At 35.3% G+C, this 13,004-nt stretch overlaps 1 protein-coding gene and 1 long non-coding RNA gene across 2 annotated transcripts; one reads left to right on the forward strand and one right to left on the reverse strand.

Moving 5' to 3' along the window:
• Positions 1-7,696: 7,696 nt before the first annotated feature.
• Positions 7,697-9,199, reverse strand: LOC119068405. The gene is made up of 3 exons (XM_037171968.1): positions 8,660-9,199; positions 8,514-8,604; positions 7,697-8,330 (listed from the first exon to the last, which is right to left on the reverse strand). The coding sequence occupies exons 1-3, from the start codon at positions 8,984-8,986 to the stop codon at positions 8,245-8,247; spliced, it is 504 nt and encodes a 167-aa protein (XP_037027863.1). The 5' UTR covers positions 8,987-9,199; the 3' UTR covers positions 7,697-8,244.
• A 2,319-nt stretch (positions 9,200-11,518) lies between these two features.
• On the forward strand, positions 11,519-12,539 carry LOC119068408. Its single transcript, XR_005086154.1, has 3 exons — positions 11,519-11,936; positions 12,009-12,099; positions 12,450-12,539. It is a non-coding gene; the product is annotated as an uncharacterized LOC119068408 (long non-coding RNA).
• Positions 12,540-13,004: the final 465 nt, after the last annotated feature.

A 13,004-nucleotide genomic window follows, 5' to 3' on the forward strand; every position in this document is an offset into this window, starting at 1 on the left:
GAAAGCAGATGTGTACTAGGTGGAAATACAATGAAACGAGAAGTGAGTTTCAATTCTTGTTATTGGTGTAGTCAACCAAAAAATAACGTAAAAACCACGACAGCGACAGACATACTTTTTTTACTTTAATATCTATATCGAAGTGGATTTTCATATATTTTTACACTAGTGCGTTCATAGTTATTTTCCTCGTCTGCGGCTCGAGCTGGAAACTTCTTTTTCGATGAAAAAGCCTTATAGCATAAACAACGTGGGAAATAAGCGACAAAGTCGCGATATTTCAACACTAGTTAGGAAAAGTGTTTTTGTCCAATTTTGTAGCTTTTGATGGTTCAAAACACAAAGCTTTTTGTAACTTTAACAAAAATAATCAGTTGAATCGAAAGTACTTGAGCTATGAAAGGGACCATGAGCTGAACTTTAACTCACATGGGTGCAAAGGTAAAGGAAATCTTCTATGAAGACGAACGATAATGATTATTTATGAAACAAGAAGGTATTTTTTAGCGCTAGATGTCGATTGTAAGCCCGAGGAGTCCATAAGTCGTCTTGTTCGTATCTCACATTTCAGACATGAACAAAATCAAAATTTTCAGTAAACTTGTTCCTTTTTTCGAACTGAACGCAATTTGTGAACAAGTATCCACAAACTTACATACGCTCACTTGTATGGTGGTTGTTATTTTTAGACCCGTACGAAGTACTGGGGTCTTATAGGTTTACGCATACGTTTGTAACACGTCGAATTGGACTCCCCGAGTAAGGGGAAACCTATTGTGGTTGTATAGAGATGCCAAATCCGCGAAAAAAAAATGTCCGTCCGTCTGTCCGTCTGTCCGTCTGTCTGTGGGTTCTCTAACTTGAGTAAAACGCATCCGATTTTAAAAATTCTTTTTTTCCTCGTTTGGTAATGTCAAAAGACAGGCTAAGTTCGAAGATGGGTGATTTCGGATCGACCTCTCCGGAGCTGGGGCCCAATAAGTGCCTAAGTGTTGTTCGACGATATCTCCAGACATTTAAGCACTACACTTGTCAGTGATACGTCATATAAAAGGTATTTACAATACCGATCGGCAAAAAAAAAGTTTATGGAAATCGGATGACCGACTCATGAGTTAGACCCCTTGGTGTGAAACAGGCACAGGGCGGCAAGCAGTTTTTTCTTGTAGGTTGGCCAAATTTGAACATATTTCATCCGTTTTAGCTTTATTAGATAGGTATTGACCGTACTAATCAGGGGAAAAAAAGTTCATGAAATTATGTTCTCCGGAGCGTGAGCTAGGTCTCTTGAAGTGAGCTCTTATCTGGCTACTCGGAAGTACAGTGAACGTGGTGTATTTTGACAATATCTCGAGTAAATTTTGACCGAATTTCATGATTTTTTTTTTGTTTGAAAGGTATTAACGAATGTTAAGCGTCGGTACTATTTCCGAACAAAATCCGCGTCTACTAACAAAATGGCTGCCGGCGGCCATATTGGATTTTATGAAAAGTGATATATCTTGGGAAAAATGGTACTTAGAGAGTTTCTGTTAACATGGAAATAATTTGTTATGTGTGTGGGGTTTCAGGGATTCCATATATGGACATCTATATATACCTATATACAGCTATATTAAGCTATATACAGGCATATAGAGCTATATAATAGCATATATTTATCTGTGAAATGTTTATTTATAGTGAAATATAGTTAAATATAGCTGTTTAAATAATAGGAATTTATGAAATTTGTCTTCGTACGGGGCTGTCTATATTGCCTCCGGCAATTTATTTGTTGATGATAGCAAGGCAAAGAGTCGATAATGTAAGTGATTTTAAAGTGAGAATAGTTTTTCAGCAGAGAAGAAAACGAAGTAAGAGAAATGAAGAGTTTCACATTAAAGGCTTTTCATACGAATAGGTGTTTCGTACGGGTCGGCGTTAGCTATGTTTTTCGCATTCATTTTGGGTGTGACAAAATTTTCGCGCACTCATTTTTTTTATCACATAGGGCTCTTCATCTGTTATCGGTAACGACGACAAAAATAATGACAAGCTCTAGGTGATATGGTCCTTAATAAAGTAAAATGCATGTTAAAAAAATTGAAGTACAAGATTTGAAAGATTAAAAATACGTTGATCGATGGAAGTAATAGATCCGATAATAATCATGGTTATATGCTGGCCGTCTGTGGTCGTTTACAAATACAGAGGGTGGTCACGACTCCGACGGGTCGACTGGGTCGTTTCCACTTCCGTGTTGCTTACCGCACAAACGCTCGATTTTCGACACACTGAGAGTATGACACTACTTGTCAGCATTGTTTCATTCATAATTTTTTAAATTTTTGTTCTGAAGCCGTTTGACAATAAAAACATTAAACGTTAAACGCCATTGCACATAAGGGGAGTAAGTATCGAATTCGCTCTCTGAAGTGCATAAAATGAGCGAAAAGTTTCGAATTTTTTAATATAGCACCATAGCAAGTAGAAACTAATTTAGATCAAGATATTGTGGTAGTCTGTTGACAATTCTTAGATCAAAAGAATGTTGATGATTATACTAGTGCACAAATTACTCCTTGTGAATGATAACAAAGATTCCAATTCACCTCTGCATTGAACTAATAAATCATTATCATTGCTGGACAACATTTATAATCTACATCGTTACATTCAACGGTTGATGTTGAAAAAATATGTCTAATCGGGTGCCGCGTAAACACTGCAATTAGATGTTCATTAAAGGGGTGGTCCGATCTTGTATCTTGTTGTTAAAATAATATATTTGTGCACATCATCATCGAATTATACATACAATATATGATTTCGTTTTTTTGTATTATTATTCTCTTGTTGTTGTTGCTGTTTTTTTCGTCTTCATATTAATGTTCAACTGGAGAGGCATATTTACCCGAAGATGTTTTGAATTTATTATTAAACTGCTTGTACCATACATAAATTCAATTTATATTTTGAACGGGGCCGGATGATAAACAAAACAAACAGCCATTATTAACAAAACACAAGACTAAAAGCATAGCATAAATCAAATATTATGTGATGATGCCCTGTTGTATGGATGCGGAGATGCGAGGCAAATCAGTTTTTTTTTCTGTTCTTCGTCGAAGTAATTTTTGGTTTTCGTTAAATTGTTTTTAATTGTTTTGTAATTTGAGTATGAATTTGCCAGAAGCAAATAATTATATTATTTTATCATTTACATATAAGTATACCTAACTCGTTCAACAGTTTCATTACACGAACCGTACGTATATAAAATCATGATAAACGGGTGAGTGGAAGATTTCTTTATGTCTTGACCTCATCACGTCGAAACTTTTTAAAATGATTTTTTTTTAAACAAAAATGTGCCGAACTTCATCAACGTGCAAAACTAACAAGAAAAACACACCCACAACGGAAATTGGTCGAACTGGATCATTATGGATATATGGTAATCGATTAAAATTTAGATTCTTGCAGTTAAGAAAACCCCATCAATGGGTCAAACGTGACCTGTGTGACACAGGGCCTATTTTACGGAAACATGTTTCTCAAGTTTTTGAAAGTCTCCAAAATGTTTCTGAAAAGTTTTCTAAAGTTTCTTAAAGTTTCTCAAAGTTTCCTTAAGTTTCTAGAAAAGTTTCCTTAAGAAACTTTAAGAAACATTTTGGAAATTTTCAGAAACTTGAGAAACATGTTTTCGTAAAATAGGCCCTGGTGTGACATCATTTCCACTCGATTCAGTAGTTGATTTAATTATTTTTCTGAAGACTTAAGGTGGGTCAAGTTTATATGAAAATGTTGCTGACGGCAACAATGTTACCCTGAAGTCGAAAGCTCGCAACACTGTGCCCTTGGAAATTTTTGAACAAGGTAAATATAGTGAGGAGGTAATGCCATATATAAACAAATCAGATGTGCGATGGCACAAACGTTCGATATAAACGCCATCTCCTCCCCACGTTAAAAACAAAAAATGGAATAGAAACTCGAGCCATCTGTTGTGAGATAGCAAAAATATTTTGCGAAAACACAAGTAAATCATAGTCAACCATTTAAAAAAAGATGTCATTGGCATCGAACTTATGTGCTACACCGCGTGTCTGAATGGCATTACCTATGGCATTACCTACTCACTATATTTACATTGGTTTTGAATTTGTCACTAATGACAGTCGGAAGAATGGAAAAAGCCATGTTGTGAGACGGTCGAAAAGGATTGCGAATCGAAAGCTACGAAAGTAAAATTAATCGTAAAAATCGTGAACGATCTATTGTGAAATCTAGTAATTAAGCGAGTGCATTGATGTAGCAGGTGAATCGGTTAAGAAATCAACATAGTTATAGTCGTAAGTTCGTTTCCATCAGTAATTCTGATCATGTTTCGATTCTCGAATCATGTTTTCAATTCGATTTAATTTCAATTAGATTAGCTGCGCTGAGAAGAAAATTCCGTATTCGAAACCATCGGTGTGGTCAGGTGCACGGTTGTGTACAGGTAGTTTAACTGTTGATTACCGTGTGATAGAACGATTAAATTTAGAGATGAATCCGATTCAGTTTCGATTCACCGATACATCATAGTGCGTTCAGTAGATGCTCAGGAGAGACATCAAAGTAAGAATTATTCAGATTTTGTTGTCAGGATTCTAATGTTTTGTCAATAGGAACTTTGAAGCTGTCAAAAATAAAACTACAGTTTTATTGATTGAGCTGCTGCTCAAATTAAAGTCTCTTCGAGTGTCAACAATAGACAATTAAAAACTTGTTTCAAACATAACTCATAGCTTTTTCGATTATTTTTCGGGTTCTAGAACATCTAAAGTCTAGAACATCGGACGTCACTAAAATGAAGTTTAGAGGTTGAGCAAAGCAGTCTGTTATTTTGTTTTGAACCGCGATTTAAGCTTAATTTTTTCGATATACATAAACCACATGAACATGCAAAGCTACAAAGCTATGACCATCTTATTACAAATCAAAAAACTGCTTCAAATTGTTGTTCTGAATATATTCAGATGCAGGACTACTCGGCGGCTAATTGTATAAACTTTGACTTTAGACTTCGATTTTTAATTATCACAGTGCCTTTAGACTGTTAGTCACTGTAATAATTAAAAACTATCCAAACTAACAATTCTTACGCGATACGGCAATGTCAATGGCTGTTCGCTCGTATGAAATATGCATTTACATTGCTTATTTACGTAAGGCACTGTACGTTACGAGCTTCCAAATTAACGTCAAAATAACAATTTGAAACCTCGGACGTAATGTACAATTAACTTGAGCCGTCTTAAATTGATGGACTGGTAAATTTCAAAACTCAAAAGTTAATTGTACATTACGTCCTTGCACGAGCACTCTGTATTAGTAGAATAAAACTGACAAACTAAAAACTGATAAAGAAACCAAAGACACTTGACATTTCAAAAATTAGGAACCCCAAGAACAGTGAAAAATTACAAATTTATTACAGTGACTGGTTCTAGAATGCTACTCACTGTAAGTTCCTGAATTATGTGTAAAAAAGAGAATATTTTTTGGGCAAGCAAAATTTTGGGTAGACTGCAGATAGTTGCCACGTCCTATCTCCACATTTCAACTTTTTTATTTACAGAGAAACGAATCCTTAAACCAAAGTATATTTTATTGAATAACATAAAGTGTTTACAAAATAAAATAAAATATTTCCTCCAAATGCTAATCGTTTTCCCATAATACGGGCAGCATTCGTCTTCTGTAAAACGAGGCTTATGCGTTGATCGAGGTTCTCCTGTCAACACTTCATGTAGGTTACTCAACTTTCCAACGAAGTCCGAAGCCTCCGCGCACCACGATCCCAGTGTTTCACAGGTAAAAGTCATTATTTTATACGTCCGATTTGAAGGGTTTATCATCAAAGCTTACTTCATTAAGTATTTCTGATATAGTTATGATGGTTGTGGCACATTGTACAATCACATACCTACGATATACCATACCTTCAATTCACTTCGTTTTTGCACTCAGTTCGTTGCGTTTCGTTAGCATATTTAAAAATGCAATTTTTATTTTTTGTTTAAAAACTTTTTTTTTTTTGTTATTTTGATACTTTTGCTTTTGTTTTATCACATTAAATGCAAGTTAATTTGATTCAATGACTTAAAACAACAATTTATTAATCCTACGTTAATAAATTTCATGTTCGGTTATGGAGTTTGAATTACTTTTGTTTATATCACTCTGCACAGCTTGAGATCGTCTATAATTACGATTTTATGGTTCATAAATTACTTTATTTGCCATTTATTTGGATATTTCATATTTTGATATAATTTATTAACAAAAAATTGTTTGTTTTGTTTCATATGAAAAGCATATCAATTTGGTATTCAAATTGAAACACGGTTGATGTGGATATTATAACACACGTTCAGAGCACCATTAATGTTAGTAATGTGAAGAAAGTAGAAGGTGATGAAGATCGGTTCGTTGAAAATAGTAATCACAATTTATTGTTACTGTCCAATGAAAAAAGCTCCATACTTTCGCAGGATACACCGACGAACATCTAAAAGTTCCGTAGTGTTATCAATTTCGTGCTTATTTTAATTCTCCTTACTTTTGTTAGTTCTCTCATTTCGTTATATTTTTGTTATGAAATGAGAGAATTAGGAAAAATAAAGAAACAATGGATTAAACACGGTGGCTTTAGCACGGCAGAGTAAAGTGAACCATGGGAAGGGGCGCTTGATTTGACTAGAGTATTATCTAGTAGCCTTTGAGTTTTGCGAATAAAATTTTTCACGTTATGCCAGTGTTCATTTGAGTTCATTTTCATACAGTGTACTAGGTCCCTTATTTGACGTTTCAAAAATGAACCGCTACTGCCTGGTTTATTTCACTCTGCCGTGCTTTTAGGCATTTATCTTTAATTTTTGGAATGTTGACGATTAATTTGTAGCGTCACTTTCAGTACCAAAATTTTTAAATTACAGCCCATAACGGAACCGAGGCCGTTTGCCGAGAGTAACATCATTTATACTTGTACAGTGAGAGTGAAATTCGACATGTTTTCTCCGAGGGAGTAATCACTTTCTCATATAATCCCATATAATCACCAAATAATCCCATATAATCCTTATCAAAAAATCAGTGATTTATCCCTCTGTTTTCTCATGGCAGAGTAAAATAATCCAGGCAGGATATGTTCATTTTCCAAATGTCAAATAAAATTATATTTGCAAAAAATACGGCAACCAGATTATTCACATCTCTAGCCAAATCAAGCGCTCCTGCCTGGTTTACTTTACTCTGCCGTGGTTTTCTGTGTTGTGACTTGTAAATTGTTCCACACAAAATTGATTTAACAAATGAAAATCTAGATTTTTTTATTTTAACCAAAAAGAATCATAAAACTTACTGACATATTTCCGGCCAAGACATTCTTTAAATCGATTTTTCACCGTGAAGCCATGATGGCTCATTTTTGGCCAAATGGAGAAAAATGTAGATCTGGTTGTGGGCTACATTTTTCTCCATTTGACCAAAAAAGAGCCATCATGGCTTCATGGTGAAAAATCGATTTAAAGAATGTCTTGTTCGTCAATTCGAAATATGTCAGTAAGTTTTAAGAAAAAAAAATCTAGATTTTCATTTGTACAACGAAATTCTAGTGGAATCAATTACAAACCACAACAACTCCCAAATCGGAAAACATGTCGAATATCAATTTTCCCTCACTGTAAAACTAAAAAATGGAAACAACGTGGAACTTTTTGAATAAAGTTGCAACATTAAAGATCGCCGGTTTTTATGATTATATAATACTAATCACTTCATGACTCCCAAGTCCAATGAACAAATAGAAAATGGAAATGTGGCGATTTTAATTATTTACTTTGTAAGAAATGGAACCCATTGGACCCCTGACCCGTCAGTTTCTTGGACTTGGTCGTCACTGTTATTCGTCGAGCGTCTGCATGTTTCTGTTCGCATTGATGTTGTTTAGCGGCAATCTTTTTTGCTTGTTTATTGAGTATTTTAGTTATATTGAAATTCAACACTAAGGTTACACTTTTTTGTTTTTGCTTGAGCTCGTCGTATCGTTGTTGTCATAAACATATAAACGTATTTATCTCTCTGCGCATTGAATAAGACCACGCTCATGAATACCGAACAAACTACCACCTGATATCTAAACGAAAAAGTGTGAACTTAGTGCTGATTGCTGAATCTCATTGTAAACTTAAATCAACTTTGTACAATTTGGACTTATGCTGACATTAAACACTTGTAAATGAATTGTATGATCTTCCACAATACTGAAGCATTGTCCAATTTGCTGTTTAAAGCTTTATCTGTAATTAAAGAAGTGTGATGTTACAATCTTCATTCGACGGTTTCTTACATGTAGCAGGTACGATGAGTTAATGAGTTACCTGCTCCACTTTATACCTATTGCTGGTCTTAGAGTAATTATAATTACTCTAAGTTGCTAGTAGTATTTGCTTTGTCACTGCAATGAAGTAAATCGTACTCACATTTATAGAAGCAGGAAAAAAGTACTGGAAACAGTGGCGACAGACCCAGTGCATTCATTAACACCCATATTAATACAAGTGAGCTATTCCCCTGCAACCATTTTAAAATTGAATCTGTGATCTCATTTTTGACTAAATATCCTTACCACCAAAATTCCAACTATCGAAACAGACGACACTAATATTCGCCAATATAGAAGATCGGTCAATAAACTTGGACACTTTTCACTGTCACAGATATAATTGATGAAATTTTCAATATAGTTATGGGTCCCACAATTAAGCACAATAATACACAAAAGAGTTTCGAATAGTAACCACATAAGAAGAAAGGTCATGGAAATTGAGGTGATTTTGAAACGGCCAAGCAGAAAGGATTTGATTCGTTCGCACCATGTTAAATTACCATGCATAGATTCGTCCTGGTGGTCTGTTGTCGTTGGTTTGTCTATTGCCTGCAATTCTATATCCATGTTTGGTGAACGTAGGACAGTGTATTATGGAACACTCTGACAGACTGGATATTGTTTTTGCTACTATTTTTTGTTGAAGATTTTGAGTCATTTGCTCTTCGTAATATCTCATATCTCACATTTGAAACGAACGATAAATTGAATGAAAATAATTAATTTATCAGTTTGAGTCATTTGCTTTACAAAAACTATTACGCAGCGAGCTATTACTAATTACTACTACTAATTGTACATGAAATTATTGTTTTTCAGAATGGGATTCAACGTAAAGGTTACCCTTTTCAAGCATTTGCTTCATCTAGTCATTTTGACGTGTTTTCATGCACATATCTGTGCGCCCGATAAAATGAGAACACACAGCTTCACACTGAACGTGGAACCCGCCGAGTCCGATACGAAAAAGTGCAATCTTTATTTTGAAACTCATCGTAATTTTGATTAAGAAATTGCTGAAAGAAGGAAAATGTACAAAATTTTGAGAAAAATGTATTTCGTGACATGGACCAAAAATTTAAAAAATAAAAACTTTTTTGTATCCCAAGATAAGAATAATAACAAAATGCAATCTACAAACAACAACGATAACGATTTGAGACCCAATCCTGCGAATGAAGAATGCCATCGACAATGCGATAATAGAAATTGATACCATATTACATACTTAGTCAAGTAAGTGAGTCATAATTGCACAAGTTTGAATTTGAATAAACTACGTACTTCATTACTCTAAAAACAGGTTTGTGATATATTCACACAAATTCACCCGTGAAGCTTCGGCAACTGCTTTTTCTCAAGTGTAGTTGTATACCTCGGCTCCGATATAAAAATTCCTCACTTGTAAAAGATGGTTGCTCAAAAATCCACCTGTTAGTTTTCTTTTATCACAAAATTGTTACCTCATCTACTGAATTACTTTCGCAGCATCGAATGTATTCTGGTTTACTACCTAACCCCATGCTAAAGTTGATTTCCACATAATGAACCGGAAATAGTACACATGTAAGGGATTAGATTAGATTAGATGGGAGGGTGTAAGCCCAGCACCTAAGCCTCAGATGGGCCTGTTGTGCTATTGTACAAGTCTCTTGATCATATGGACTGTGATTTTACATCATATCTCTCCCGACTTAGATTGTTCACAAATCGACCGTGTGGTAACGTCCCATACGTTGTGAATTCTCCAAGCCGTGGGTGGTATGCGAATACCACAACCATCACTAATTGACCTGTACATTTTCCCAAAGATGGCGCTATCAACATTGTCATGTTGTAGCTCTTTCTACTATTGACGTTATGTCGATATGGTTTCTTTTATGGAGAAAGCGAATGTTGGGTTTTTTGATATTTCCGACTTTGTTACGGTTACGGCTATTAGTTTTAGGTAATAGCAAGTGTCTAATCACCATAGGCCATGAGTTGCCTCTTCGTATAAATCGCCATGCCACCATGTGACTGAACTCGTTCTGGCGTTGCAGGTTGTAGCGTTTGAATGATTCGTATTTCGTCATATCCCTTGACATCCATACAACGTATCAATCAATAGATCTGTTAAACCTCGCGGTCATTTTGGAGTACAAGATAGTTTCTGTATCTTGGATTGTACCACAGCAAATTTGTAAAAATTTGCTATGTGGTTTTGGGGTGTCAAATGAGAACCCGAGGCGTTTGTACCTTACCTGCACTAAAATTGACTGCCAGATGCCATACGGCAATGTGTCATTTTCGTACATTAATCGAGCACGTAATTTAGCATTAGCTTCTGGTAGAGTCGATTGTTAATCCGTACACCGACGCCACGAAGCACATGTTAAATAACAAAGGAAATAACACAATTGTTGATATCGCACAATGAGGCGAGAACAACTTTATTGATCAAAGAGAAAATGACCTACGAGAACAACACTTTGATTTCGTTAATAAAACCTTTAAAATAATTTCACCATTTAACCATTACAGCAAAATAAAAACACCAAAGCCGTAAAAGTTGGCACAGAAATTAGACAAAATCGAAAATGAATTCACACACAGCCACACAAAAGAAACACTTTTAGAGAGCAACGCATAAACACGTCCGTTCTCTGTGACTGAGCGACACAGACACATGTAAGGGATAGTTTTCGCAGTGAGCCAATTGCAAAGTAATGGTCAACTTTCGCATGGGGCAGGTAGTAAAGTACTTTACAGTTGCGGGTATGAATGGTTATATCAAGTGTAGGCTAAGGAAGTAGGTATCATACATAGCAAACAACTTACCGGGCGCCGATATGATAACATTTATTGCAATTCCCTTGTGCTCACAATTACTAATTTCAAGAAAATGGTTCCGGTCTTATTTAAAAAAAACCGATCTGGACGATCCATTTGAATCACTACTATTACGGTTCGGGTGTTGCTGATTTAATCACAAAGTTATGAACAATTGTTGGCGATGCTCATTTTATATTATATCTGTGTGTGTGTGCGATATAAACAAAATGATTCATTATCAGTTACAAAGTCGGAATTCGATAAAAGCCCAGTTGTTTCACGCAATATTGTAATTCTTACAGTTTCATCTAATTTGTCGTTTCATCAACAGCAACAGTATTTGTGGTGTGAAATGGTATTGGAAACGCTCATTTTTTCCTATTTTCTTAAAAAGACACGAGATTGGAAGAAGCGTCTTAAAAAGGCTAAAACAGGTGAAGACGGTGTCGATGGTGACATAGACGGTAACAAGAAAAGTAAGCGGTCAGTAGTCAGTAATGTGTTAATGATATGGGGCTTTGTTGAGTCTTTTTCGTTAATTTTGGTGTTATTACGCATGGCTACCAATAACAATCTGAAAGGCTATCCACACAATTTCATTAATGATTTCTGTGACCCTCCACATAAATGCGACGCTATCATACTCCGGATAATTTTTTATAAATTATTGACAAGCATCGTCTTGGTGGTCGGTGTGAAATATGTAAGATAATTTTAAGAGACTTTGCACTTGGCTTTCTAAGTTTTTAATTATTCGCTTCTATGGACACTGTAGAGATGGACAATAGCCCTGATTCCATGGCTACTCGTCAATGTGCTTGGAATATTTCCATATTCGTTGGTGGCGACTTCCGCTCTATATGATTGTGAGTAAATGTTATTTTATCATTTCTTCATTGAATCGTGCTAAATGCATTACATCCTGGAGCCTCAAGGGAACATTCAATTGATAAATTAGACAAAAATTCCATAAAAAAGGCTCGTAATCAGATCAGGTTTCCCCAACCAGGGAATCCAAATCGGTTGTAACCTGAATCAGATTCATTGAATTTTGTCCTGAAGCCTGCCAGTAACTCAAAAAAGAGGTACAACTAGGTTTCAGGCTACCTGAAAAATTTGTACGAACCTGATCAGGTTTTTCAGAAATTAGATCATATCAGCTTATCCCATCATGCATCAGGTCAGCCCATTTCTTCATTAATTTATTTAATTTTAGATAGTATTGTAGCAATGGATGGATACATTGGACTTACATATTTTAGGGAGCTTTGGAAAAGTTGCTGTGTTTCCGAGAACTGATAAAAGGCATATAAAGATGAAGAGAATCGTGTGTTTTTCTAAATATTACTGAATAAAAACCCAATTTTACCTTGTAAAAATCTCATCCTCCAACATTTTCTGTTCCAGAAATTGATTAGACCTTGTCTAAGACATTTTATCGTGTTAGCTGATTGGCGGTTATCTTTCTGTATAAGAAACGACGTTGACATTTTTAAGAATTTACTGGCTTGCGAAGCGAATAAGGAGAACCTTACAATTTTTGCAATACAAAAAGGTTTCGAAAAAGTATTGACAATACATTTTAAGGTTCGAGTTTACATGTCAAAGTCCGGGTTAACCATAAATTGGTTCTTGACCCGAACCTAAATTATAATTTCAGGTCGATCAGAACCAGAATTTCAATGTCTGTTTGGACCAGAACCTGAATTTGAATGTCGGGTTCAGCCTGAACCTGAAACTATTCACGCATATCAGGAACACTATTTTTTTG

This window comes from Bradysia coprophila, assembly GCF_014529535.1.
Source record: "Bradysia coprophila strain Holo2 chromosome X unlocalized genomic scaffold, BU_Bcop_v1 contig_185, whole genome shotgun sequence".
NCBI lineage: Eukaryota > Metazoa > Arthropoda > Insecta > Diptera > Sciaridae > Bradysia > Bradysia coprophila.

Excerpts from the sequence above, each read along its gene's own strand:
- LOC119068405 (XM_037171968.1), bottom strand. The coding sequence starts at position 8,986 with ATGGATATAGAATTGCAGGCAATAGACAAACCAACGACAACAGACCAC. Across the intron at positions 8,605-8,659 it reads CGATAGTTGGAATTTTGGTG|GGGAATAGCTCACTTGTATT; the intron begins GTAAGGATATTT and ends AAATGGTTGCAG. Across the intron at positions 8,331-8,513 it reads TTTTTCCTGCTTCTATAAAT|ATAAAGCTTTAAACAGCAAA; the intron begins GTGAGTACGATT and ends CTTTAATTACAG.